General features: G+C 43.2%; 1 protein-coding gene across 1 annotated transcript in view; it reads left to right on the top strand.

Moving 5' to 3' along the window:
* LOC124789932 (nudC domain-containing protein 1) overlaps positions 1–24264 on the top strand; it is a 154731-nt gene that overhangs the window by 20514 nt on the left and 109953 nt on the right. Inside the window, exons 2-3 of the mRNA XM_047257457.1 lie at positions 15907–16064; positions 17323–17502. Of these exons, the coding sequence (XP_047113413.1) occupies positions 15907–16064; positions 17323–17502 (338 nt within the window). The remainder of the gene's footprint in view (positions 1–15906; positions 16065–17322; positions 17503–24264) is intronic.

The following is a 24264-nucleotide window of genomic DNA, read 5'->3' as shown; positions in this document are numbered from 1 at the left end:
CTGCAGATCTGAGGTTAGCTTCATGTTGAGGGATTTGGTGACTGATGATGAGGTAAGGTTTGAAGTTCAGAAATTGTGGAATATTAATAGTAGGTGATTTGGGAGCAATGGGTGTGGATGTTTATTGTATGGAGGAGTGAACTGAGTCAGGCAGCATTCAGAATTGGCTTGGGCTTGAGTTTGAGTGGTAGGGTTGGTGGAAAAAAAAAAAAAAAAATATGCTGCCACTTTAGGGGCCAGGAGAAGAAGAGAAGGTCTTTAACAAGTCCAGCATGATTGAATTTGGGAGTGGAGCAAAAGGCTATGCCTTTGGAAAGGACTGACACTTCTGTGGGACTAAGTCTTTTGGAGAAAATGTTCATGACTGTGTTTTGGATCTGTTTGTGTTCTGGATTCTGTATGGTGGTGGGTGAGAGTTTCTGAGTGTGAGTGTGTGGTAAATGTAGGTGGTCTGTGAGGCAAGGTTTGTTGGCTATGAGGAAACATGGGGCAGGTTTGGAGACTGTTGTACAGATGGTTGATAGTAGTAGTCCAACGTGAGAGTAGGAGGTGAACAAGCTGGAGAGATTTTTGAAGTGATGTTGTGCATGCTGCTCTATTTCCTGGAGGTTGAGAGTTCGTGAGAAATGGGATACAGGATTGTGGGACTGCAGGGCAGGAGGATTTTACGGATGGAGGGGAGGTATTGCAAGGTGGTTTGGGCCTGATTTACATGATTTTGCAGGATTAGGTTGGTGAGGGCTGAGTAGTGGTAGAATTTGAACAGATGGAGATCATTGTGGAAGGAGGGGCTGCAGCCAGGTATGGGTAGTTTGGCAGTAAGACCATGAGCCAGGTAACAGTGCAGGAACAGTATTTCGGACCTGGTTCTGGCTAGGGATAAGCAAACTTTTCTGCTTTGGTGCAGATGGAAGAAGCAAAGATCCGTAGTGGAGGATAAAAAAACATGACAACATCACATCCTCACTACATTACATGAGTGGGGTCTCTGGGACCCGCTCCAGATTTTTATACAGAATTTTTTATCATTCTACACCTTCAGAGTTAGTCGATGCTTCACACAGTTCCCTGCACATCCAAGAGAATGGGGTCCCGCAGGTCTGTATACTGAGCATCCCTCTCTTTTCAGTGGCCATTAATGGTCTCAAAACAGCTCTGCAACTTCTGTATTTCCTTTTTGTAATGTACTATTGGTGTGGCTGAACTTTGACTGCAGTTAGCCATAAGAAAGGCGCAGTCATGGTCCCTCACCCACGGCTTTCAGTTTTCAGCCACTGAGACTTGCATCATGCACTTCTGTCACCGTTGTACAATTCACCCCCACCCACAACTTTATATTGATGGCCATCTCCATAATGTAATGGACTCTTATCGCTTTTCAGAACTGGTTTTTGATTCTTTCCCATCTTTGCCAGCTTAAGCAAAAGTGCTGGCAGCACCTTATCATTCTTTGATGCCTGAGCCGCACTGACTGGGGTCCAGATCATCCTACACTGTTGCAGCTGTACAAAGCCCTTGTATATTACCGCCTTGACTGTGGGAGCCTGGCATATGGTTCAGCATCGCCCTTAGCTGGACCCTATACACCACTGTGGAGTTCAGCTTGTGACGGGAGCTTTCTGGATGAGCCCTGTGAACAGCCTACTAGTGGAAACTGGGGTTCCTCCATTGTGGATCCAGTGACAATAACTGCTTGTAATTTATACCACCCACATTTGCAGCTCGCCTAAACACCTGAATTACTGTCTCCTTGTCCCTAACACGAAGATCCATCTCCCACAACTGCAAATATGGTTCAGGGAGTTATTTACCATAAGGACCTTCTTTTGCAGTCTGATGACGAGCTGCGCGCCAACTTAGAGCGCCGAGGTGTACATTTCGTCCGGCGCGTTTATCGGGGTCCAAAGGAAAATCAGATTGCTACCGGTGCCTTCATCTTGGCCTTCGAGGGTGATACGTTACCGGAAAAGGTCAAGGTGATGGTCTACTGATGTGACGTCAAGCCCTATATCCCTCCCCCGATGCGGTGCTTCAAGTGCTGGAAGTTCGGCCATATGTCTTCCCGCTGCACTTCCAGCCTCACCTACCTCAGGAGCAACACCATCCCACCCATCGGGGACGTCCGTCCCTGCTTCTAAGCCGGAGAAGTGTCCAACTTCTTCGGCTTCTCATGCTCACAAGGGGTCCCTTGGTTTCCACCAGCGGAAAGGGTGACGACCGACAGTTGCGTAAGTGCCCACAATCCGCTGGTCGTAGGGCTTAAAGATCCTCCTCAGTCCCGGAGACTGAATCGGTGAAGCCCTCCCAGCCAGTTAAACCGAAGGAGCAGCGTGAGAAATCCAAGAAGAAGAGCTCTAAGCCCAAGGAACTCGAGGTGGCAGCCACCCCACCGCAACCTTCCTGCTCTGCGTCTGAGGACGAGGTGGAGATTCTGGCATCCGCTGAGGATCTCGATCTCGCCGGTCCCTCCGACACCATAACGCTAGCACCGGTGCTCAATTGGAGGCAGCAGGTGACCCAGCGGCGTAATCTGCCTTCCTAGTCCCTTCACGCCTTCTCAGCCATGGACAATTTCATACTCCAGTGTAACTGCAGCGGTTTCTTCCACCATCTAGCTGAGCTCCGACAACTTATCAGCCTTCACCCTTTCTTCTGCATTGCTCTTCAGAAAACTTGGTTTCCAGCAATGCGAACCCCCGCCCTCCATGGCTATCGGGGTTATTATAAGAACCGGGCAGCTTATGAAAGGGTGTCTGGTGGCGTCTGCTTGTATGTCCTTAACTCTCTTCACAGCGAGTCTGCACCTCTACAAGCAGCTTTAGAGGCTGTCGCTGTTCGGATGTGGACGCCACAGGCTGTTACCGTGTGCAGTCTTTACCTTCCACCGGATGGTGCTGTCGCACAGCATGTACTGGCTGCTCTGATAGCCCAACTGCCGCCACCTTTCTTGTTACTGGGCGACTTCAACACACACAACCCTTTGTGGGGTGGGTCAGTGGCAACAGGTCGAGGCACCACCGTTGAGCATTTATTGTCGCAGGTCAATCTCTCGATTTTAAATGATGGTGCCTTCACACACTTCAGTGTGGCCCATGGCACATACTCCACCATTGACCTTTCGATCTGTAGCCCTAGCCTCTTATTGTCTGTCCAATGGAGTGTGCATGACGACCTGTATGGTAGTGACCACTTTCCGATCTTTCTGTCACTACCACAGTGTCACTCTTCTGGGCGCCCTAGCAGACGGTCTATGAATAAGGCTGACTGGGACTCGTTCTCCTCCACTGCCATTCCCCGTTCTTCTGGGTCCCCTCGGCGGCGGACTGTGCCTTGGTGGTCGCCTGGGATCGCTGGAGCGTTTAAAGATCGTCGGCGGGCGCTCCAGCGTCACAAGCGACATCCCTGCATTGAACACCTCATCACCTTCAAACGGCTGCGTGCGTGGGCCCGCCGCCTTATCCACCAAAGCAAGCAGGAGTGCTGGGAGCGGTATGTGTCCATCATTGGCCTCCATGTCTCTCCATCGCATGTCTGGGCCAAGATTCGACACCTCTACGGCTATCAGACCCCTGTCAGCATCCCTGCGCTCACACTGAATGGAGCAGTTTGTACAGACTCCGACAAAATTGCCAACAGCTTGGCGGAGCATTTTGCTATGAGTTCCGCTTCTTCCAATTACCCACTGGCCTTCCGCTCCATTAAAGAGCGGATGGAACGTCGGAGCCTTTCTTTTCGCACCCACCATTCTGAATCCTACAATGCTCCATTCAGTGAGTGGGAATTTCACAGTGCCCTTGCCACTTGCCCTGATACCGCTCCTGGGCCAGATGGCATCCACTGTCAGATGCTGAAACACCTTTCAGTGGACTGCCAGCGACGGCTCCTCGTCCTTTACAACCGCATTTGGGTCGAGGGTGAGTTTCCGTCACAATGGCAAGAAAGTATTGTTATCCCCATTCTGAAACCTGGGAAGAACCCTTTGGAGGTGGACAGCTACCGTCCCATTAGCCTCACCAGCGTTCTTTGCAAATTGCTTGAACGGATGGTGAGCCGGCGGTTGAACTGGGTACTGGAGTCAAGGGGCCTTCTGGCTCCTTCTCAGGGTGGATTCCATAAAGGTCGCTCCGCCGCCGACAATCTGGTGAGTCTGGAGTCGGCCATCCGTACTGCCTTTGCCCGCCGTCAGCACCTGGTCGCTGTCTTTTTCGACATGCAGAAGGCATACCATACGACATGGCGTCATCACATCCTTTCTACGCTTCATGGATGGGGTCTTTGGGGCCCTCTGCCGATCTTTATCCGCAATTTTCTGTCGTATCGTACGTTCCGCGTGCAAGTCGCTGCCTCCCATAGTTCCTCCCGCGTCCAGGAGAACGGAGTGCCCCAGGGATCTGTTTTAAGTGTCTGCCTGTTTTTAATAGCCATTAACGGGCTCGCTGCGGCGGTGGAGACGTCTGTCTCAGTGTCCCTGTATGCTGACGACTTCTGCCTTTACTACAGCTCTATTGGCATTGCAGCTGCTGAACGTCAGCTACAGGGCGCTATCCGTAAGGCGCAGTCTTGGGCTGTAGCACATGGCTTTCAGTTTTCGGCTGCCAAGACCTGCGTTATGCATTTCTGCCGGCGACGCACTGTCCACCCGGAGCCGCGGCTTTATCTTGATGGCGAACTTCTTGCTGTGGTTGAGACGCATAGGTTTTTGGGTGTAGTTTTTGATGCCCCGGTTGACTTGGCTGTCTCATATTCGGCAGCTTCAACAGATGTGTTGGCGGCATCTAAATGCTCTGCGATGCCTTAGCCACACCAGGTGGGGCGCCGACCGATCTACTCTCCTACGGCTCTAACAGGCGTTAATACAGTCTCGTCTGGATTATGGGAGCCTGGCTTACGGCTCAGCATCCCCATCTGCGTTGCGGGTGCTGGACCCAATACTACACAGCGGGATCCGACTTGCCACTGGTGCCTTCCGCACCAGCCCTGTGGACAGCATACTTGTGGAGGCAGGTGTCCCTCCACTGCGATTGAGGCGCCAATATTTACTGGCGGCTTATGCTGCCCATGTTTTTAGCTTGCCCGGGCATCCAAACAATTGTCTCCTGTTCCCGCAATCGGTCATCCATCTGCTAGAACGTCGGCCCCGGTCAGGTTGTACGATTGTGGTCCGCGTCCGAGAGCTTCTCTCCGGGCTTGGGGCTTTACCTCTTCCGCCTCCTTTCTGGGCACCTCTATGTACACCCCCATGGTGTGTGCCTCGCCCTCGCCTTCAGCTGGAATTGGCACAGGGCCCGAAGGACTCAGTCCCTCCGGAGGCCTTCCACCGCCGCTTTCTTTACCTCCTTGCAATGTATCAGGGCTCTGGCATTGCGTACACTGACGGCTCAATGGTTGCTGGTCGTGTCGGTTATGCGTTTACTCTAGGGGACCATTCCGAACAATGTTCATTGCCGGCTGGCTGCAGCATTTGCACTGCTGAGCTGGTCGCCGCCTTTCGTACCCTAGAGTATATCCGCTCCTACTCGTTCTCGTCTGGTGATGGCTATCCAGGAGTCCCTGCATACTCTTGCCCGTTGCGGCCGCTCTGTTGTCTTAGTGTGGACCCCCGATCATGTCGGTATCCCGGGTAATGAACATGTTGACCACCTGGCGAAAGAGGCCACCAGTAACCCACCTCTGGGGATTGGCCTCCCGGTGACTGATTTGCGGGCAATCTTACGCCGAAAACTTTTCGATTTATGGGACACTGAATGGCGCAACCTGCCCATGCCCAACAAACTTCGCCCTATCAAGGCGGTGACGACTGTGTGGTGGTCGTCCCTTCGGGTCTCCCACCAGGAGTCTGTTGTCCTCTGCCAGCTGCGCATTGGGCACACTCAGCTGACGCACGGCCACTTATTGCGCCGTGAGGACCCACCTCTGTGTTGCTGCAGCTCCGTTTTATCTGTGGTGCACATTTTATTGGAGTGTCCGCTTTTAGCTGTGCTCAGGCAGACGTTCGCACTGCCTGACACGCTCCCTGCCCTTCTATCTGATGACCCTGCTATGGTTGGCTTAGTTTTCAGTTTTATTCGGGCAGGGGATTTTTATCATTTAATCTGAGTGTTTGTATTTTATTTTATTGTTTTGTGCTGATTCTGGCCTTTGGCCTACGGTTTTCAACTCACTTTTTAATGTGTTCTCGGTGGTTGGCTTTTCTCTTTTTTGTTCCTATGGTCGGCCAACCACTGTCGCACTCTGTGTGATTTAATTCGTTTTGCCTGGTCTTTATCTGTGTTTCTCTTGTTCTGTGTTGTCTGTGCTCTATTCTGTTAATTGTTTTTATTCTCTGTGGGTGTTTTTAGGATTTGGAAAAAGGGACCAATGACCGTAGCAGTCTGGTCCCTTTAATCCCACAAACCAACCAACCAACCAACCAACCACAGTTCATCTGAGCCAAAAGCCTCAGTTCATTCTGTGGCTCTCTGACACCTATTTCTCTTTATTATTGATGTGTACTGTGGTTCAGAGGGGTTCAGAGGTAGTTTTCACGGATGGCTCGATGGTTGATGGACATGTCGAGTTCACTTATCCTCATGCAGGACATACTGAACAGTGCTACTTGCCAGATGTCTGCAGTGTTTTCATTGCAGAGATGGTAGCCATCTCTCGTGCTCTTGAGCATGTTTTGGGGAGTACTTTCTCATTTGTAGTGACACCTTTAGTGCCTTATAAACTTTCAACCTGTGCTGTCTTCACCATCCTTTGGTAATGGCCACCCAAGAGTCTGTTTACGTCCTCGAACAACGTGGATGGTCAGAGGTCTTCGTATGGAACCCGGGACACATCGGAATCCTGGGAAATAAACTTGTCGAGAGGCTAGCCAAAGAGGCAACTTGTGAACAGAGTCTGGAAATTGGCACACTGGAAACTGACTTCCGATTGGTATTACATTTTAAAATTTTCAGGGTGTGGCATACTGAATGGCACACCCTAACTATGCCCAATAAGTTGTATGGTATAAAGAAGACAACAAGTGTTTGGAAGTCATTTTATATCAGCCACAGGGACTCCATTGTCCTTTGCCGCCTCTGCATCAACCATACTTGGCTGATGGACTGTTTCAATATAGCCACGCTGAGGCAAACTTTTAATCTTCCTGACGAATGACATATGGTGTTTGGTGACAATGCCTCAACAATTGATCAAGTTTTCAGTTTTATTCAAGAGAGGGGTTTTTATCACTCAAAGGGTGGGCGTCTGGCCTTCTCTACCAGGCCTTCACCACATCTGTATTTTGGCTCTTCCTTGTTCCCTCTGGTGCTGTCTGTTAGTCTTGATGTTCATCTTTTCACCATCTGTTTTTCTATTGCCTTGTGTTTTTAGGCTGGAAGTTTTAGTGTGCTGTAGAGTGGCTGGCTCGTTCGTTTTTTATTTTTGCGGTCAAACAGCTCATGCTGTCTGCTGCATTGTTGTAACAGCTTCTACCATTTTTTCCTTTTAGTTAATGTTTTCAATTTTGGCTTGTTACTTTTGTTTTCTGCTTCATTGTGGTTACACACACAGTTTTATGAATTTTGTTCCTTCCCCAGATTTCAGGCGATAGGATTCTTTTGGCTATGGTTTTAATCCAAGATCTGTGTGACTAAGGAAAAAGGGACTGATAACTCTGCAGTTTTGTCCCCTTAATCTACAAACCAACCAACCAACCAATCAGCCAACCTTCGCAGGTATCAGTGCCTTGGATGGGATGGATGATGCTTGTGACTGGACCGGAGCAGGTGACAATGGGTGGATGTATGGAATAAGTCTTGCATCTAGGTCTGTTACAAAGATATGACCCAGGAAGCAAGGGGTTGGGAACAAGGGTTGTGTAGGGATTGACAAGGATATTGTGTAATGGGGTGGGAAGGGTAGTGTGAAGGGCATTCCTCGTTTTAGGGCACGATGAGAGGTATCGTTTTAGGGCACGATGAGATGTAGTCAAAACCCTGCTGAAGAATGTGATTCAGTTGCTCCAGTGTTGAGTGGTACAGTGTCACCAGGGGAATCCTCCTTTGTGGCTGTACGGTGGGAGTTTGGGAGACAATGGATGACTGAATAGATAACGCAAGGGAGATCTGTTTCTATACAAGGTTGGGAGGCATAATTACAGTCTGCGAAGGTCGCAGTGAGACCCTTGGTGTATTTAGAGAGGGGGCTGCTCGCCACTGCAGATGCAACAGGCACATGTGGCTAGGCTGTGTGGATGGGATTTCTTGATATGAAATGTGTGGAAGCTGTCGAGGAGGAGGTATTGCTGTTCGTTGGTAAGCTTGATATGGACAGAGGTACTGATATAGCCATTTTTGAGGTGGAGGTCAACATCGAGGAAGGTACCTTGTTGAGTTGAGGAGGGCCAGGTGAAGCAAATGGGGTAGAAGGTGTTGAGGTTCTGGAGGAATGTGGTTAGGGTGTCCTCACCTTCAATCCAGATCACGAAAGATGTCATCAGTGAATCTGAACCAGGTATTGGGTTTGAGATACTTGGTGTTTAGGAAGGATTCCTTCAGATGGCCCATGAGTAGGTTAGCATAGGATGGTGCCATACGAGTACCCATTACCATATCTTGTATGTAGGTGATGACTTCAAAGGTGAAATAATTATGAGTGAGGACTTAGTTGTTCTTGGTGACCAGGAAGCTGTTTTAGGTTTGAAATCAGTTGGACATTTGGAATGGTAGTGCTCAATAGCGGCAAGACCACTGGTATTAAGGATGTTAGTGTAGAGCATGGTAGCATCAATAGTGACAAGCAGGGCATTGTGTAGTAAAGGAGCAGAAACTGTGGAGACTTGATGGAAGATGTAGTTGGTGGATTTGACACAGGAGGGTATGTTGAAGGTGTTGGTCCACAAGAACTGAGAGGTCATCATAACTGGGCCACAATAGGATGTCCAGGATGGTTGGGTTTATGGTTGTAGTGTAACGACGTAAGTTTTGTATAAATGATTTTCTTTTGACATATGACCATGTGCAGACTTCGTCACCTACGTCAGTTACAAAACACTTCAAAATTATTTAAATTCTTTTTAAAGTTGTCTCTGAATGATTCTTGAGCGAAACTGTAATTAAAACATCATCGTTTGAGTCGTATGCGCAGAATTACGTCACTCAGTCCAATTGGTTTGCGCAAACTTTCTTCAATTTAGATGTCATTTGTTTCTTCTCAGAAATTATATTAATGCAAGTTATCTACTTTAATAAATATTAAAACCACATTAAATAAACAAGACCCAAACTCGCGATGAACGTTGTCAAAAATTAATAATCTTGTCAAATAAATCAGTAATACTTTTTCCTTAATTTAATTCTTCATAAATAAATTCTCGGAACACGTATTTAAACTTTTGTAGTATACACTAGTTTATTATCTTCACATATACTACATATAGACGTGAACATGAGCCTTGACAAGATAGGACTGAACATTTACAACATGATTAAACTTTCTATGACGTCATTGTTGTAGAAACATTACAAATTCTTATTTTTTCAGTTTTTAGAAGCACGGCGCAACAACTCCTGTTGCTCTTTGGCTGTCGACCCGCAACGTATAGTGGCCAGCAATTTTCTCTCTGGTCCCGGCAGTGAAGATGCTGTTCCCGTTCGTTGTGCCGTCCTCTCCGTACATGAAACATAAAAATAAATACAAAACTTTATATAATTCACAAACATTACAAATATTACAAAATACATAAACAAAACACTAAATTAAACTTATATTCACCTGCAAACTGGGCTGACACTGGTGGATGGGTGATGCTTCAATTTCGCGTCCCACTACATGGTCTCTAGGAAGCCTGTGGAAGATAGGAGTGCAGTTAGTGGTAGGGGTGAGGAGATAGAGAGATAGATAGAGAGAGAGAGAGAGAGAGAGAGAGAGAGAGAGAGAGATTCAGGGGATAGTTTATGGGATGGGCATAAGGATTTGAGGAGAGACTGGAGAATCTGTTGTATGTCTGGAATGGGGTCACAGCAGTGACAGGGTAGATGGATGAATCTGACAGCTGGCAGAGACCATCTGCCACAGGTAATCACTGTGGTTCAAAATGACAGTGGTGGAGCCATTGTTGGCAGGTATGATTATAAGGTCAGAATCAGACTTTAGGTGGTGGATTGCAGTTCTTTCTGCAGATCTGAGGTTAGCTTCATGTTGAGGGATTTGGTGACTGATGATGAGGTAAGGTTTGAAGTTCAGAAATTGTGGAATATTAATAGTAGGTGATTTGGGAGCAATGGGTGTGGATGTTTATTGTATGGAGGAGTGAACTGAGTCAGGCAGCATTCAGAATTGGCTTGGGCTTGAGTTTGAGTGGTAGGGTTGGTGGAAAAAAAAAAAAAAAAATATGCTGCCACTTTAGGGGCCAGGAGAAGAAGAGAAGGTCTTTAACAAGTCCAGCATGATTGAATTTGGGAGTGGAGCAAAAGGCTATGCCTTTGGAAAGGACTGACACTTCTGTGGGACTAAGTCTTTTGGAGAAAATGTTCATGACTGTGTTTTGGATCTGTTTGTGTTCTGGATTCTGTATGGTGGTGGGTGAGAGTTTCTGAGTGTGAGTGTGTGGTAAATGTAGGTGGTCTGTGAGGCAAGGTTTGTTGGCTATGAGGAAACATGGGGCAGGTTTGGAGACTGTTGTACAGATGGTTGATAGTAGTAGTCCAACGTGAGAGTAGGAGGTGAACAAGCTGGAGAGATTTTTGAAGTGATGTTGTGCATGCTGCTCTATTTCCTGGAGGTTGAGAGTTCGTGAGAAATGGGATACAGGATTGTGGGACTGCAGGGCAGGAGGATTTTACGGATGGAGGGGAGGTATTGCAAGGTGGTTTGGGCCTGATTTACATGATTTTGCAGGATTAGGTTGGTGAGGGCTGAGTAGTGGTAGAATTTGAACAGATGGAGATCATTGTGGAAGGAGGGGCTGCAGCCAGGTATGGGTAGTTTGGCAGTAAGACCATGAGCCAGGTAACAGTGCAGGAACAGTATTTCGGACCTGGTTCTGGCTAGGGATAAGCAAACTTTTCTGCTTTGGTGCAGATGGAAGAAGCAAAGATCCGTAGTGGAGGATAAAAAAAGGCAAAAATACATACATTGCATAAAAATATATGCAAAAAGGCTCATAAAAACATGATAAAATGTAAAAATTAAAATATGTGGGGAAAAGCACAAAAGTACGGAGTGAATGAAATGTTGAGGAAAAAGGTGAAACGCGAGGGAGTAGGTCCGATAGTAAAAGGCGAAAATTATTTGAAATTGACATGAAATCACACTGGCAAATAAATAAAAAGATGATAAAGTGGGATACAGGTCAGTGGGTCGATAGAGGGGGGAGGGAGGGGTCGGGGGGGGGGGGGGGGGAGAGGAGACAGCGAATGTTGACTGTATTAGATGAGGTTGAGGTTAGTGTATGCTTAGTGGAATAAGAGAAGAGAAAGAGAGAGGGACGGGGTGGGTTGGTAGCCTGAGGTTCAACAAGTTCACGTGGCACAGGAACGTACAAAAATGACACATGGAATATATGTTAGAGTAAGACGGGAAAAGTGATCAGTTTGAAGGTAGATGATTAATTATATTGGTGGGAGAAACCAACAATAAGCACAGTTACTTAGCTATTTGGTGTGTGGTGGCAATGCAGTGTGGCTCATAAGTCAGAGCGTGTGCAGTTTGGTAGGCAACAGGTAAAACTCATGAAGACATAGAAAAGGATGGACTGAGCAAAGAAGTGCAAAAGAGAATAGCTACAAAGGAAAACAGCACTGGGCTGCGGAATGGAAGGAAAACCGTTAAGCAAAATCAAACAATGGAGAATCGAGGATGGAATAATGACAATATCATGAAAGGACAGATTACTACTCACCATATAGAGGAGCCATTGATTTGCAGACAGGCACAATGAAAAGACTGGTAAACGTGAGCTTCCAACCAAAAGGCCTTCTTTTAATGTATGAAACACACACATATTCACACAACATGATCACTGTCTCTGGCCATTGAGGCTGGATTGCAAGTAACTGTGCCTAGTGGGAGAAGCAGTCTGGATGGTGGGGGTAAGGAAGGAGGCTGTGGTGGGAAGGGGGAGGATTTGGGGGGGGGGGGGGGTATAATGCTACTTGTGCAAGCATGCAGGAATGTGGTGGGGACAGATTAGGGCTGCTACGTGCTCTGGAGCTGTGAGGGGGTGTAGGGGGGAAGGATATTGGAAAAGGAGGAAGTAGAGGAGGGGAAAAAAGAGAGAGGTAAGAGGCTGGGGGAGTTTTATTGGAAACATTAGAAGAAATAAAAAAGCATGCACATCGTGTCATAGATAAATAATTCAGAAAATAAAATCAAAGCAATATGGAGTGTAGTTAAAGGGAAATGAGGAAAGTACAACACAGGGCAAGATGATCTAGTAATTAAAGATACTGACCGAATGGTCCACATCAAAAATATAGCAAAAGGATAGATTGCTACTCATCACAAAGATGATGTATTGAGTTGCAGACAGGCACAACGAAAAGACTGTTACACAATACACCTTTAGGATAAAGCCTTCTTCAGCAAAGAAACACACACACACACACACACACACACACACACACACACACACACACACACTACCACCAACAGACCTAACTGGAACGTGACAGTTGCATGAATAGCAATCGCTTGTCGTGGGGAAGGGGGAGGGATAGCAAGGCATGGTGATAGGAGAGAAGAGCGCTGTCTGGCAGGGCATGCAGGGACTAGATTGCAGCCTGATGAGACTGCCAAGTGCAATGTCAGGAGGTGGGGTGTGAGGGATGGGGGAAAAGATGGGGAGAAGAAAAGGAAAGTAGCAGAGAAGGAGAAAGGATGGGCGAGTGCTTTGGCAGGGGGGAACACACAATGAGAATAGGGGATGTGAAAAGGGAGGAGGTGATAATATAGAGGGGGTGAAAACTGGTGGGTGGAGGGTGCAGGAACAGTAGGCTACCATAGGTAGAGGCCAGCCTTTTCTTTGCTGTAGAAAGCTTCAGCCGAAAGCTACAATGTGTAACAGTCTTCTTCTTGTGCCTGTCTGCAACTCAACAGGTCATTTTTATTGCTAGTAGCAATCTATCATCTTCTTAATAGTGTTGATATTCCAACCTGGTGTTTCAGTTATTTAGAAATATAACAAACATTTTTGAGGTTGATAACATTACAAGCTAAATATTAAAATCATCTCACTCTGATATGGTTAGCATACTCAGCCATGCACCATATTTAATGTATTACTCTTACAAGATATCTTTCCATTCAGATTAAGTTGTTGCATTGTTAGACCCTTCATTAAGAAAGGTAGTAGGCAGATATTAATGACTATCCATCCATTTCACTGTTAATTTACCTTTCAAAAATTTTTTGTAAGTTAATATATTTAAGAATGGTGCAAACCCAAGATTCTGAATTGCTCACAGTTTGGGTTTTAGAAAGGTAACTCCATTCAGCATGCTGTCAACCGTTTCACTGACTGTGTATTTATGTTTCTGAATGACAATATTTCACCTACTGGTGTTTTTTGTTATCTGTCTTAATCATTTGACTGTGAAAGTCACATCATTCTTTTGGAGAAATTTAGTTGATGGCTTAGGAGGTGCAATGAGTAAATGGTTAACATCCTATTTAACTAAGACAAATCTTTGTTACCATATGCAATTCTCATGATGAATCTTCTTGTGACTAGAGACAAATTACTGTTGGCAGCCCACAGGGTTCAGTTTAGGTACCACTCCTGTTTTTGTTATAAGCAAATGGCCTTCTATCTTCCATTTATACAGCAGTAGTAGTGCTGTTTGCTGATGATGCAATCAGCATCATCAAGCCCAACAGAGCTGCAGCAAGAGAAGGAGCAATTAATAAAATATTCAAAGCTATTATTGACTCGTTCTCAACAAATGATCTATCATTTACCCTAGAAAAAAATAGTTTGTCCAATTCTGCGCTAGGCAGGATATATCATCGTCAATAGCATGAAGGCCATAAGCCTACATAAAATTCTTGTCTGCAGATTGAGCATCACTTTAATTGGAAATCACATATTATTGAACTGCTGAAACTCTTTGAGTCAAGCATTATATGCTCTATGTGTATGTGAAATTGCACTGAAACATCCACTATGTGATCAAAAGTACCGGACACCTGGCTGAAAATGACTTATAAGTTCATGGCGCCCTCCATTGGTAATACTCGAATTCAATATGGTGTTGGCCCACCCTTAGCCTTGATGACAGCTTCCTCTCTTGCAGGCATATGTTGAATCAGGTGCTGGAATGTTTCTTGGGGCAATGGCAGCCCATTCTTCATGGAGTGCTGCACTGAGGAGAGGTATCCATGTCGGTCGGTGAAGCCTGGCACAAAGTCAGCGTTGCAAAACATCCCAGAGGTGTTCTGTAGGATTCAGGTCAGGACTCTGTGCAGGCCAGTCCATTACAGGGATGTTATTCTCGTGTAACCACTTCACCACAGGCTGTGTATTATGAACAGGTGCTCTGTCATGTTGAAAGATGCAATCACAATCCCGAATTGCTCTTCAACAGTGGGAAACAAGAAGATGCTTAAAACATCGGTGCAACCCCCTCCATGAATAACACGACCACACTTTAACACCACTGCCTCCGAATTTTACTGTTGGCACTACACACGCTGGTAGATGACGTTCACCAGGCATTAGCCACATCCACACACTGCCATCGGATCGCCATATTGTGTACTGTGATTCGTCACTCCACCCAACATTGTTCCACTGTTCAGTCGTCTAATGCTTACGCTCCTTAAACCAAGCGAGGTGTCGTTTTGGCATCTACCAGCATGACGTGTGGCTTATGAGCAGTCTCTCGACCATGAAATCCAAGTTTTCTCACCTCCCACCTAACTGTCATAGTACTTGCAGTCGATACTGATGCAGTTTGGAATGCCTGTGTTGATGGTCTGGATAGATGTCTGCCTATTACACATTATGACCCTCTTTAACTGTCGGCGGTCTCTGTCAGTCAACAGACGAGATTGATTTGTACGCTTTTGTGCTGTACGTGTCCCTTCATATTCCCACTTCACTATCACATCAGAAATAGTGGACCTAATGATGATTAGGAATGTGGACATCTCGCATACAGGCATATGACACAAGTGTTACCCAATCACCCGACCATATTCGAAGTCCGTGAGTTCCGCTGAGTGCCCCGTTCTGCTCTCTCACAGTGTCACAGTGTCTACTGAGGTCATTGACATGGAGTACCTGGCAGTAGGTGGCAGCGCACTGCACCTAATATGAAAAATGTATGTTTTTGGGGTGTCCGGATACTTTTGATCACTTAGTGTAGCATAATATCATCATCTGGTATTCATCTTCTAACTTCATGTAGCACTGTGTAAAAAATTAGCTTTTAACTTAATGTTGGCTAGTTAATCTTGTTCAAAGAATTTCACATGCACAGTTCATTTGTAGCACAGTTAATTTAACTGCTGAAATAAATACATTACTACCAATTTCAGAGGCCACTCCTTTCAGGTTTGTCTGAAGCGTTTCACTGTTTGTGTTTTAAGAAAATTTTTGTTTAAAAAAATATCCAAGTTCCATTACCAACACTTTAAATTCCAGCACATTTATATAAATATTGCCTCACAGTCTTATTGTTCACATCTGTTAGCTACATATTTCTTGATGTAATAGACTAACTTGGAACTAGCTGTGGCTAAATCAATCCCTGGTGGTTGGAGCGTCAGTTCCTGTTTCTTATAAGATAATGTTCTATTTCCAAATGTGGTGAAATGTGGTGTTAATATTCAGATATATTGTTAGTGATAGCATAACTTAAATGTAAAAAATCTGTTTTTGTCTTAATTTCATATTGCAGTGTACCACAATAACATTCTTTGTTTTCTGTATGTCAGATGTTTACCACATCCTACCTAGTGATGATCAGTACTCACTCCTCCATGCCAAAGTTTTTGGACTCCATAATCACTTGTATGCAGATGTATTATCAGAAGATAATTTATATTACGTGGATGAGAGGTGGAGACTGCGGCGAGTGAGACAAAATAATTTGGTAAGTCAAAGGTCAGATACAAAATGCTAATCTTTGTTTCAACTACATCCTGCCTAGTGGTGATCAGTACTTGCTTCTCCACACCAAAGATTTTGGATTGCATAATCACTTCTATGCATATGTATAATCAGAAAATAATTTATATTACGTGGATACCTTAGTAAAAGCTCTTGTAGAGAACCCGAGAAAATTCTGTTCCTACATAAAATTGCTTAGTCACTTGTTGATCAGTCTGGCATGGCAGTAGAAGACAGCAAAAGGAAAGCCGTATTTTTAATTCTGCATTTAAGAAATCATTCACGCCGAAGGATAGTACAAACATATGGGTGTCTGACAATTGTACAAACTCCCATATGGGGGACATGATAATAGGCGTCCCTGGTGTAGAGGAGCAATTGAAAGAGTTCCAAACAAATAAGTCCGCAGATCCAGACTGAATCTTAGTTTGGTTTTACAGTGTGTACTGAACGGCATTTGCCCCTTAGTTGGATTGCATTTATTGCAAATCTCTCACTTAGCACAAAGTCTCAACTGACTGGAGAAAAGTGCTGATGACCCCTGTCTAGAAGAAGGATAAATGAAAAGAACCAAAAATTTGCTGACCAATATGCTTGACATCGGTGTTCTGCAGAATTCTTGAACATATACTCAGTTCAAATATAATAAATTTTCTTGAGACAGAAAAGCTTTTGACCACAAATTACTTGTGAAACCCACATTGCCCTTTTCTTAAGTGATATCCTGTGGAACATGGATGAAGGGTAACAGGCAGATTGTTTATTTCTAGATTTCTGGTAAGTGTTTGACATGGTGTCCCAGTGCAGACTGTTATCAAAGGTCTGAAAGTACAGAATAACATACATTTTGAGAAAGGATCACAAACATAACATAAGAGAAATTAGGGCTTGTACAGAAGCATATAGGCAGTTGTTTTTCCCTCACTCTTGTTTGCAAGTGGTACAGGAAAGTATATGACCAGCAGTAGTACTACAAGGTACCCTCTGCCACTCACTGGTAGGTGGAGCTTGTGGTGAATGACACCAAATAATTTGTTAAATTATAGATCAGATACAAAATGCTATACTTTGTCGATATCATTGCAATTTTAGTCATTGGATTAATAGCAGGCTAGATGAAAAAGGATTAATGAAAGTGAAGAGGCCTTGACAAATCAGCAGTAACCTTGTATTTGACTCAGTTTGTATGGGATTTCACTGTCCATTGCACCTTGTTTCACCCCAGATTTCAATTTTGTTAGACAGGTCGTTTTGAAGGTCTTCATACCATGTGGGAGATGACAAAACATCATCCCCGCAAGCCTGGTCACTACAACCCATCCCTCAGTTTCACATCGGCAGATTTTGCTGTTGTTTCTGATGGAGCTGGAAGTCTGTATATTGTGTACACTGGTAACAGAGAGGAAGCAGATTCATTTCAGGTAAGGATTCAGTATGTATTAAAACTTCAGTTACACAACAATTGGATAATTACATAACATGCCAATTATGTTGTTGTATTGAACAGATTCATATTCTCACATATATTACTCAAGAAATTCTTTGTTGTTTGATGTGTGCCTTGGCTGTAAATACTCTGTGAGCATGTTTTGGACACACCTGTTTCGGGATCATTTAAGATTGCCAGTGGGCATGTGGCACCTATTATGTTACACCAGCTTTCAAAGTATAATGTAATGGTGCTGGAATATCATACACTTCAATGAATTTTATTGCATTTAAAGAAGTAAAACTATCCTACTCAGCAACCTGAACACATTAAGAGCATCAGATTATTATATTCTGACATTACAAAGTTAAGGCAAAAATTACCAGAACTTGAGTGGGACAGAGTATGTAATTGTAATAACAACGATAATGCTTTTAACTTATTCCTGAACATACTAATCAGCTTAGTTCAAAATTGTTGCCCACAAATAATCAAAAAGATGATAATAGATGGTGCACCAAATAGAAAAATGAAGCACAACTGGTTCACTCGTGAACTGCATGACCCGAGAAACACACTTATTGCCCTACATAAAATGGCTAAAACTGGTAACCTAGAATCGAAGTAGAGGTATAAAGAAGCCAGGAAGAATTATAGGACTGAAATACAGACAGCAAAACAGAGAGCCAATGATGCTTTCATTGAAAACTCCAGCAACAAATGCAAAGCAGCCTGGCAGGTAATAAACAAAATAGCAGGGAAGCATAAAAACGGGCAAGAAATTCCAATAGTGCCAGAAAAATTAAATGAATTTTTTGTTAACACTACTAAGTTCGAAGCTACTGCTACCTCTGCACCAGATGATGCAACTTCTGAAAGTTTTACCTACAACATTCCTGACCTAAATAACTTATCCTTTAAATGGAAACAGGTGACCTGCCAAACTGTATACAAAGTCGTCACAAACCTACATGGCTCATACAGTGAAGATCTCTATGGCATCTGCAACACCATCTTGAAACAAATAATTGACATTATTTTTGCCCCTCTTACCTTTCTGATCAATAGTACTTTACAGCTAGAAAATTTCCTGAGGTCCTGAAGGCTACTATTGTTATCCCAATCTATAAAAAAGGAGAAAAAAAACAAACCTGAAAGTTACTGTCCAATATCCCTCATACCTATATTATCCAAGATAATAGAATGCTGCATTAAAACACAACTTTGCAACTACTTCGCTGAACAAAATCTTTTTTTCCCCCTTGCTCTTTGGTTTTAGGCCAGGATTGTCTACAATAAATGCAGTAGAAACTCTTGTGACAGACATACTAGATGGCTTCGAGAACAATTCCATCACTTGTGCTGTACTACTAGATCTGAGTAAAGCATTTTATACTGTATCCCATGAAATAGTAATAATGAAACTAGAGTGCTATGGTGTCAAAAATAACGAACTGGCACTAATCAGATCATACCTGACGAACAGAACTCAGGTAGTTATAGTAAATAGCTAGCAATCAAATGCCCTACCAGTTGTAAGAGGCGTGCCACAAGGCTCAGTGCTTGGACCTTTTCTCTTCCTGGTATACATGAATGACTTGCCTACTTTCATGCTTCACAAGTCAATAATATATGCTGACGACACAACCCTGATTACCTCAGATAACAAATTGGAGGAAGTGAAGAAACAAACAAAAGTAATGCTTGAAAAGTCTGCCATATGGCTCCACAGCAACAAGCTGATACTCAACAGTAGCAAGACTGAAACTATGTATTTCTTCTTCCACAATCTACAGGAAAAATTAAATGAGTCTGACTCTGTAAGACTTTTAGGAATCCACCTGGACCCGAAATTAACATGGAACAACCACACGGAACTGTTATGTTCCAGACTATCTAGAGTAGTCTTTTTGTTAAGGTAACTAAAAACATTAGTTAGCAGAAATCAACTTTTATCTTCTTATTATGCCTTCTTTGAATCTCACTCACAGTATGGAATAAAATTATGGGGCAACTCATCTGTTGCTCAGACAGTGTTCATGTGGCAGAAGAAAGCAATTACAGGTATTAAAAGCTAAGAATCATGTCTAAAGCACTGTAAGGAACTTAACATCTTAACATTACCTTCTCTGTATATAAAAACGTGTCTTCTTTCCATAAAAAACAAATACATACCTTACCTTCCAGAACAGATGTTCACCCACATGATACCAGATATAAAAACAATCTTGATGTAGACTTGACTAGGCTGTCTAAGGTCCAAAGTAGCTTCAAACAAACAGGATTAAAATTATATAACAAGTTACCGCCATCACTGAAAAACCTACAAGGTGATGCCTTCAAGAAGCAGCTGCACAAATTGTTAGCTGATAAGTGTATCTATGATGTAAAGGAATTGGAATGTAGTAGAGAGTGAGAGTAACTATGATGTAAAGGAATTGGAATGTAGTAGAGAGTAACTATGATGTTAAGGAATTGAAATGTAGTAGAGAGTAACTATAATGTAGAGAATAATTCTTTATCCTCATGTAATGTAATTTGAATGTACATAGTTTCCCAATTTTAGATTTACTATCGAATGTAATGTCAAAACTGTCTATTTCAACAAATGTTGGCTAATGACAAGTAATAAATAAATAAATAAGATTTATTAAAAATTAAAGTATTTCCTTTATACATAAAAAACTGCAATAAAAGAAACCAAACCTGTTATCCAATTCATAATGATTGGCCCCTGAATTTGAGCTCATATTCTGGTTACATCCTGTGATGAACATCAATGTTTTGTGCCTTGCAGGAATTGTTGAAATGTCTACTTTTATTTGGTGTAAAAGTATTACACTGTAGTTGAAAAGAGGGTGACATAAACAGTAATATTTAAGACAAAGCATTCTTTTTTGAGCATTTTTTTGAGGGTGTTAACTTTGAGGAGTTGTAGAAGTTAGACCATAATTAGGAAAAATATTTTATGTGCACAGTTTAAAGATGCAACTGTTCTCTATTTAAAGGCAAATTTTCATTGCTTTCCAATTAGCCGTTTTGTGCTAATAATAGTGGGTGTAGATTTCTGCAGTTCATCTAATGGTAATACATACAGGGTGAACATTAATAAAACTGACAAACTGCAGGGACAGATTCCTGACTGGAAATGGAGGGTAAAAGGTCCTATGAACATGTGTCCAGAAATGACTGGTGTGCGAGCAATGACAAGAAATCATCCCAGAACACGGTATAGATATCTATTGCATCCATGTCATAACAGATGTTCACAATGGCCTCCATGGGACTTCAGGTGATAGGGGTATTAGCAGTTGTCATGCAGGATACACATAATCGTGCTGTGTTGCACCTTGTTGGAAAGCCGCTTACCTGGAGCTCGTACTAGGGTTTGTCTCAATATTCTGTAGGACTTGGTTCTCTCAAAACTGGTGTATGCACAGTCCGCTGCCTCCCTGCACATTCGTCTGTCTGATACAACCCATGTTCATGCAGATGCCCAAAAGGGCCTGAAATGTTCTGTGATGTGGTTGGTGCTTGTAAGAGTATTTGATCTTGTGCTGCCTCTTGACCATTTCCATCTGCTTGGCTGTACAGAAATACCATCTTGGCTTGGGCCCAACACAAATACCAAACCATTCTGCTGCTATGGTACATTGTGTCAATCACATAGCCTGAAATATATAAGGAACACACAGCATGTAGTCAGAGGAATCGTGATTTATCAGCATCATCTACCGTGGCAACGACGGATTTTCAGACACACGTTTGTAGGACCTTTTTTCCTCCATTTCCTGTCTGGAATCTGTCCCTGCAGTTTGCCAGTTTTATTAATGTTCACCCTGTCTATTAACAGAATGGAAAGTGTAAATGCAAGCTCTGTTGTTGCCATTCATAGCAGTTCATATGCTATGTTGCTGGACCTCTGATCACTAATTCCACTTCTGTATTCATTGCTACAGTGTACTTTGTGACTTACCATTAGATAGTAAATAGTAGTGTAGCCTTTCATTGTTTTGTACTTGTCTTAAACAGTCTGTGTGATATAATTTGTTGCCTCTTATATGTGTGAAACCATTCATTGTTTATGGAGTTGTCAAAAGACCGTGATGATCTACTTATTTTAAGGCCGAAAAGGAACAGGATGCAAGCAGTTGAATATCACAGCTAGTAGAGAGAGAATTTCTAAATTTGTCAGAATTAGTGGAAGTACAGTCAAGTGATTTTTGAGAGAATATAGAGAAACTTCATGTCTTTTATCACTAAAAAGGAGTACTGGTAGGTGACAGAAGTTAGCCTTGGACGAGTTTACATAGGGAGTCGCAAGAAGGAAAATCAAACACTTCTATGTGGAAGAGCAGTTTCCACCAGTAGCTGCCATATTGGAAAAGTTACACTGAAATGGAAGAATTTTCTGACAAGAGTGAAACAACCCCTTGTCATTCTATTCAGAAATTGGCCTTCAGATGCAAAACATTCAACAAATAAACCTGTGCTGATGGAAAAGAACAGTAGCAGGAACAAAAGAAATGTGTTCTTGCAGGAAATAACACTTTACAAACACAGGATGGTCTATTTGTTATACTAAAGAGAATTGGTGTAGTGCAAACCATTCCAGAAAGTTTGGATGGCAGGAACAAAAAATGCCATTGCAAAATGTGTTTGGTTATCACAGAGAAAGTGTTAAAGAGTGTAATGGCTTGAAAGGAAAAGTCAAATGACATCCGGTTCTGGAAAAATTATTAATACCGTATTTTCCGGTTTTCGTAATCCAAAAAACCGCCTGCGGCTTAGAATCGAGTGCAAAGCAAGCGGAAGTTATGAAAAATGTTGGTACGTGCCACCACAACTAACTTCTACCGTCGAATATATGTAGCGCCATGCGGGCATGCTTTGTAGGCACAAAGATAAATACTGGCGCCAAAACCTCTGCGTCAGTAAATAATTTTTTTTTAAAAAAAGTGGAAGACGAGCTTTTTTGCTCCGCCGCGAGTTTCGACCACTGCATTTTCATACATTATCCAACGAAGTAAATACAAATTCCGTATTGTTCATCTTCGAATGTAGCACAATTTCAGTGTACTACGAAAATCTGACTGGCAAGACTGTTTGGGAAGTTTGTCAATATGGCCAACTACGTTCTGAATTTTTTCCTATCTGTGAGAAGAGATGGTTGCTAATAGGAGCCTGATGAAATTTGAATCACATACAGTATACTCTTCACCATAAGAATAATACGAATATAAACATTTTGCCATGTATTCTTTCGTGTTTGCTGCTATCTCATTTAAATCCTGTCTGCCTAATAAACTACGAAACTAGTGAGACAACAGCAAACGCGGAAGAATATACGTATCGTGTCATGTTTATATTCGTATTATTCTTATGCCTAATAGTGATACAGTCAAAAATGAAGCACGGCAAGTGACTAGATTTTTAAATCTATGATGACTCTAATTTCTGTGCAGAATTTGATGTAATAAAGAAGCGGCCGCAAAGATTTTCAAACGGAGAAAATTTTCGCCTAACCCTCGTTCAGAACATGTTCTATCTATTATTTGATTGTTGTTGATCATTATCAAAGAAAGCAGCAGTGTAAGTAACGTCTCTTGCCATTGTTTCGCTAATGAGACGATTCCTCTCTTTTTTTTTAAAAAAAATTTGTACGCGGCGGTAGCGCGCACAAAAGCAAGCCATGCCGCGAGTCGCGACAGGCCGTAAACACGCACTATCAGAATGCGACAAACAATGCATGACACAGTGCAGTAATGCATTTTCAGCTTAAGAGTGACGCAAACACCTATAACAAAGAAAACGGCACTTATCAGATCAAAGCAAAATAAGCAATAGATTCAAACCAGACGAAGCACGTGAAAAAGGAAGGGTACCCGTATAAATACGGACGGAGCGCCTGACGCATAGCAGTGGCTACGTGGCAAAGCTTAACTGCTAAGGTTACGACTCGAACCAAACTACTGTAGCTGTATCGTCATTCATTCGACCTACATTGTGTCTCATATCACAATGGACCAACTTTGTTTCGATTTGGAGGTGCGACCTAAAACTTTTCTGTCCCCTTGAATTTCGAGTCTCAAATTTCAGGTGCGGCTTAGATTCGGGATTTTTTTTTTCCTTTATTTCGAGTCTCATTTTTCAGGTGCGGCTTAGATTCGAGTGTGGCTTAGATTCGAGTAAATACGGTAGGTGCCACATTGGGGACAAAGATGGGTTCATGCAGAATTCTGGCTCATGTGTTATTGGACAATCAGGAGGTTCATATTATCATTCTGAGACGAATACCATATACTACGAAGAGTAGTTTAGGAGTGTGCTTGAAAAATTACCTTACTGGTCAGGCTTGATATTACACAATAATAAATCCAATGTCATGAAATCCATTTATTGAGATATGATTGTATATCAAGTGTTCGCTGGAAATTTCTCGTTATTGCACTCTGCTTGCAACAATAACTGAATGCATCAATGCTACGTAGGAATGCTAGTGCGAAGTTGCCATTCTTCCTGGTGAATATGCGCTTATCGTGCGTTACAACTATGACGACAGCGCGTTGATGTGACAACTACGCTCCACCGCAAAGTCGCATATATTATAGCTAATAATGCAGTTGCTTTACAAACTCAATTGATAAACGCAGGGAGTATTCATTAGCAATGACTCATGATATAATGTTCGAGCTTTGTACCTGTGCTTTCTCTGTTGCAGTAGCTACAACAGTAAACTCAACCTTAACGTCAG

This window comes from Schistocerca piceifrons, chromosome 3, assembly GCF_021461385.2.
Source record: "Schistocerca piceifrons isolate TAMUIC-IGC-003096 chromosome 3, iqSchPice1.1, whole genome shotgun sequence".
Classification (NCBI taxonomy): Eukaryota; Metazoa; Arthropoda; class Insecta; order Orthoptera; family Acrididae; genus Schistocerca; species Schistocerca piceifrons.
Note: the sequence above shows the minus strand (reverse complement) of the source record. Positions and strands in the feature narration are given on the sequence as shown.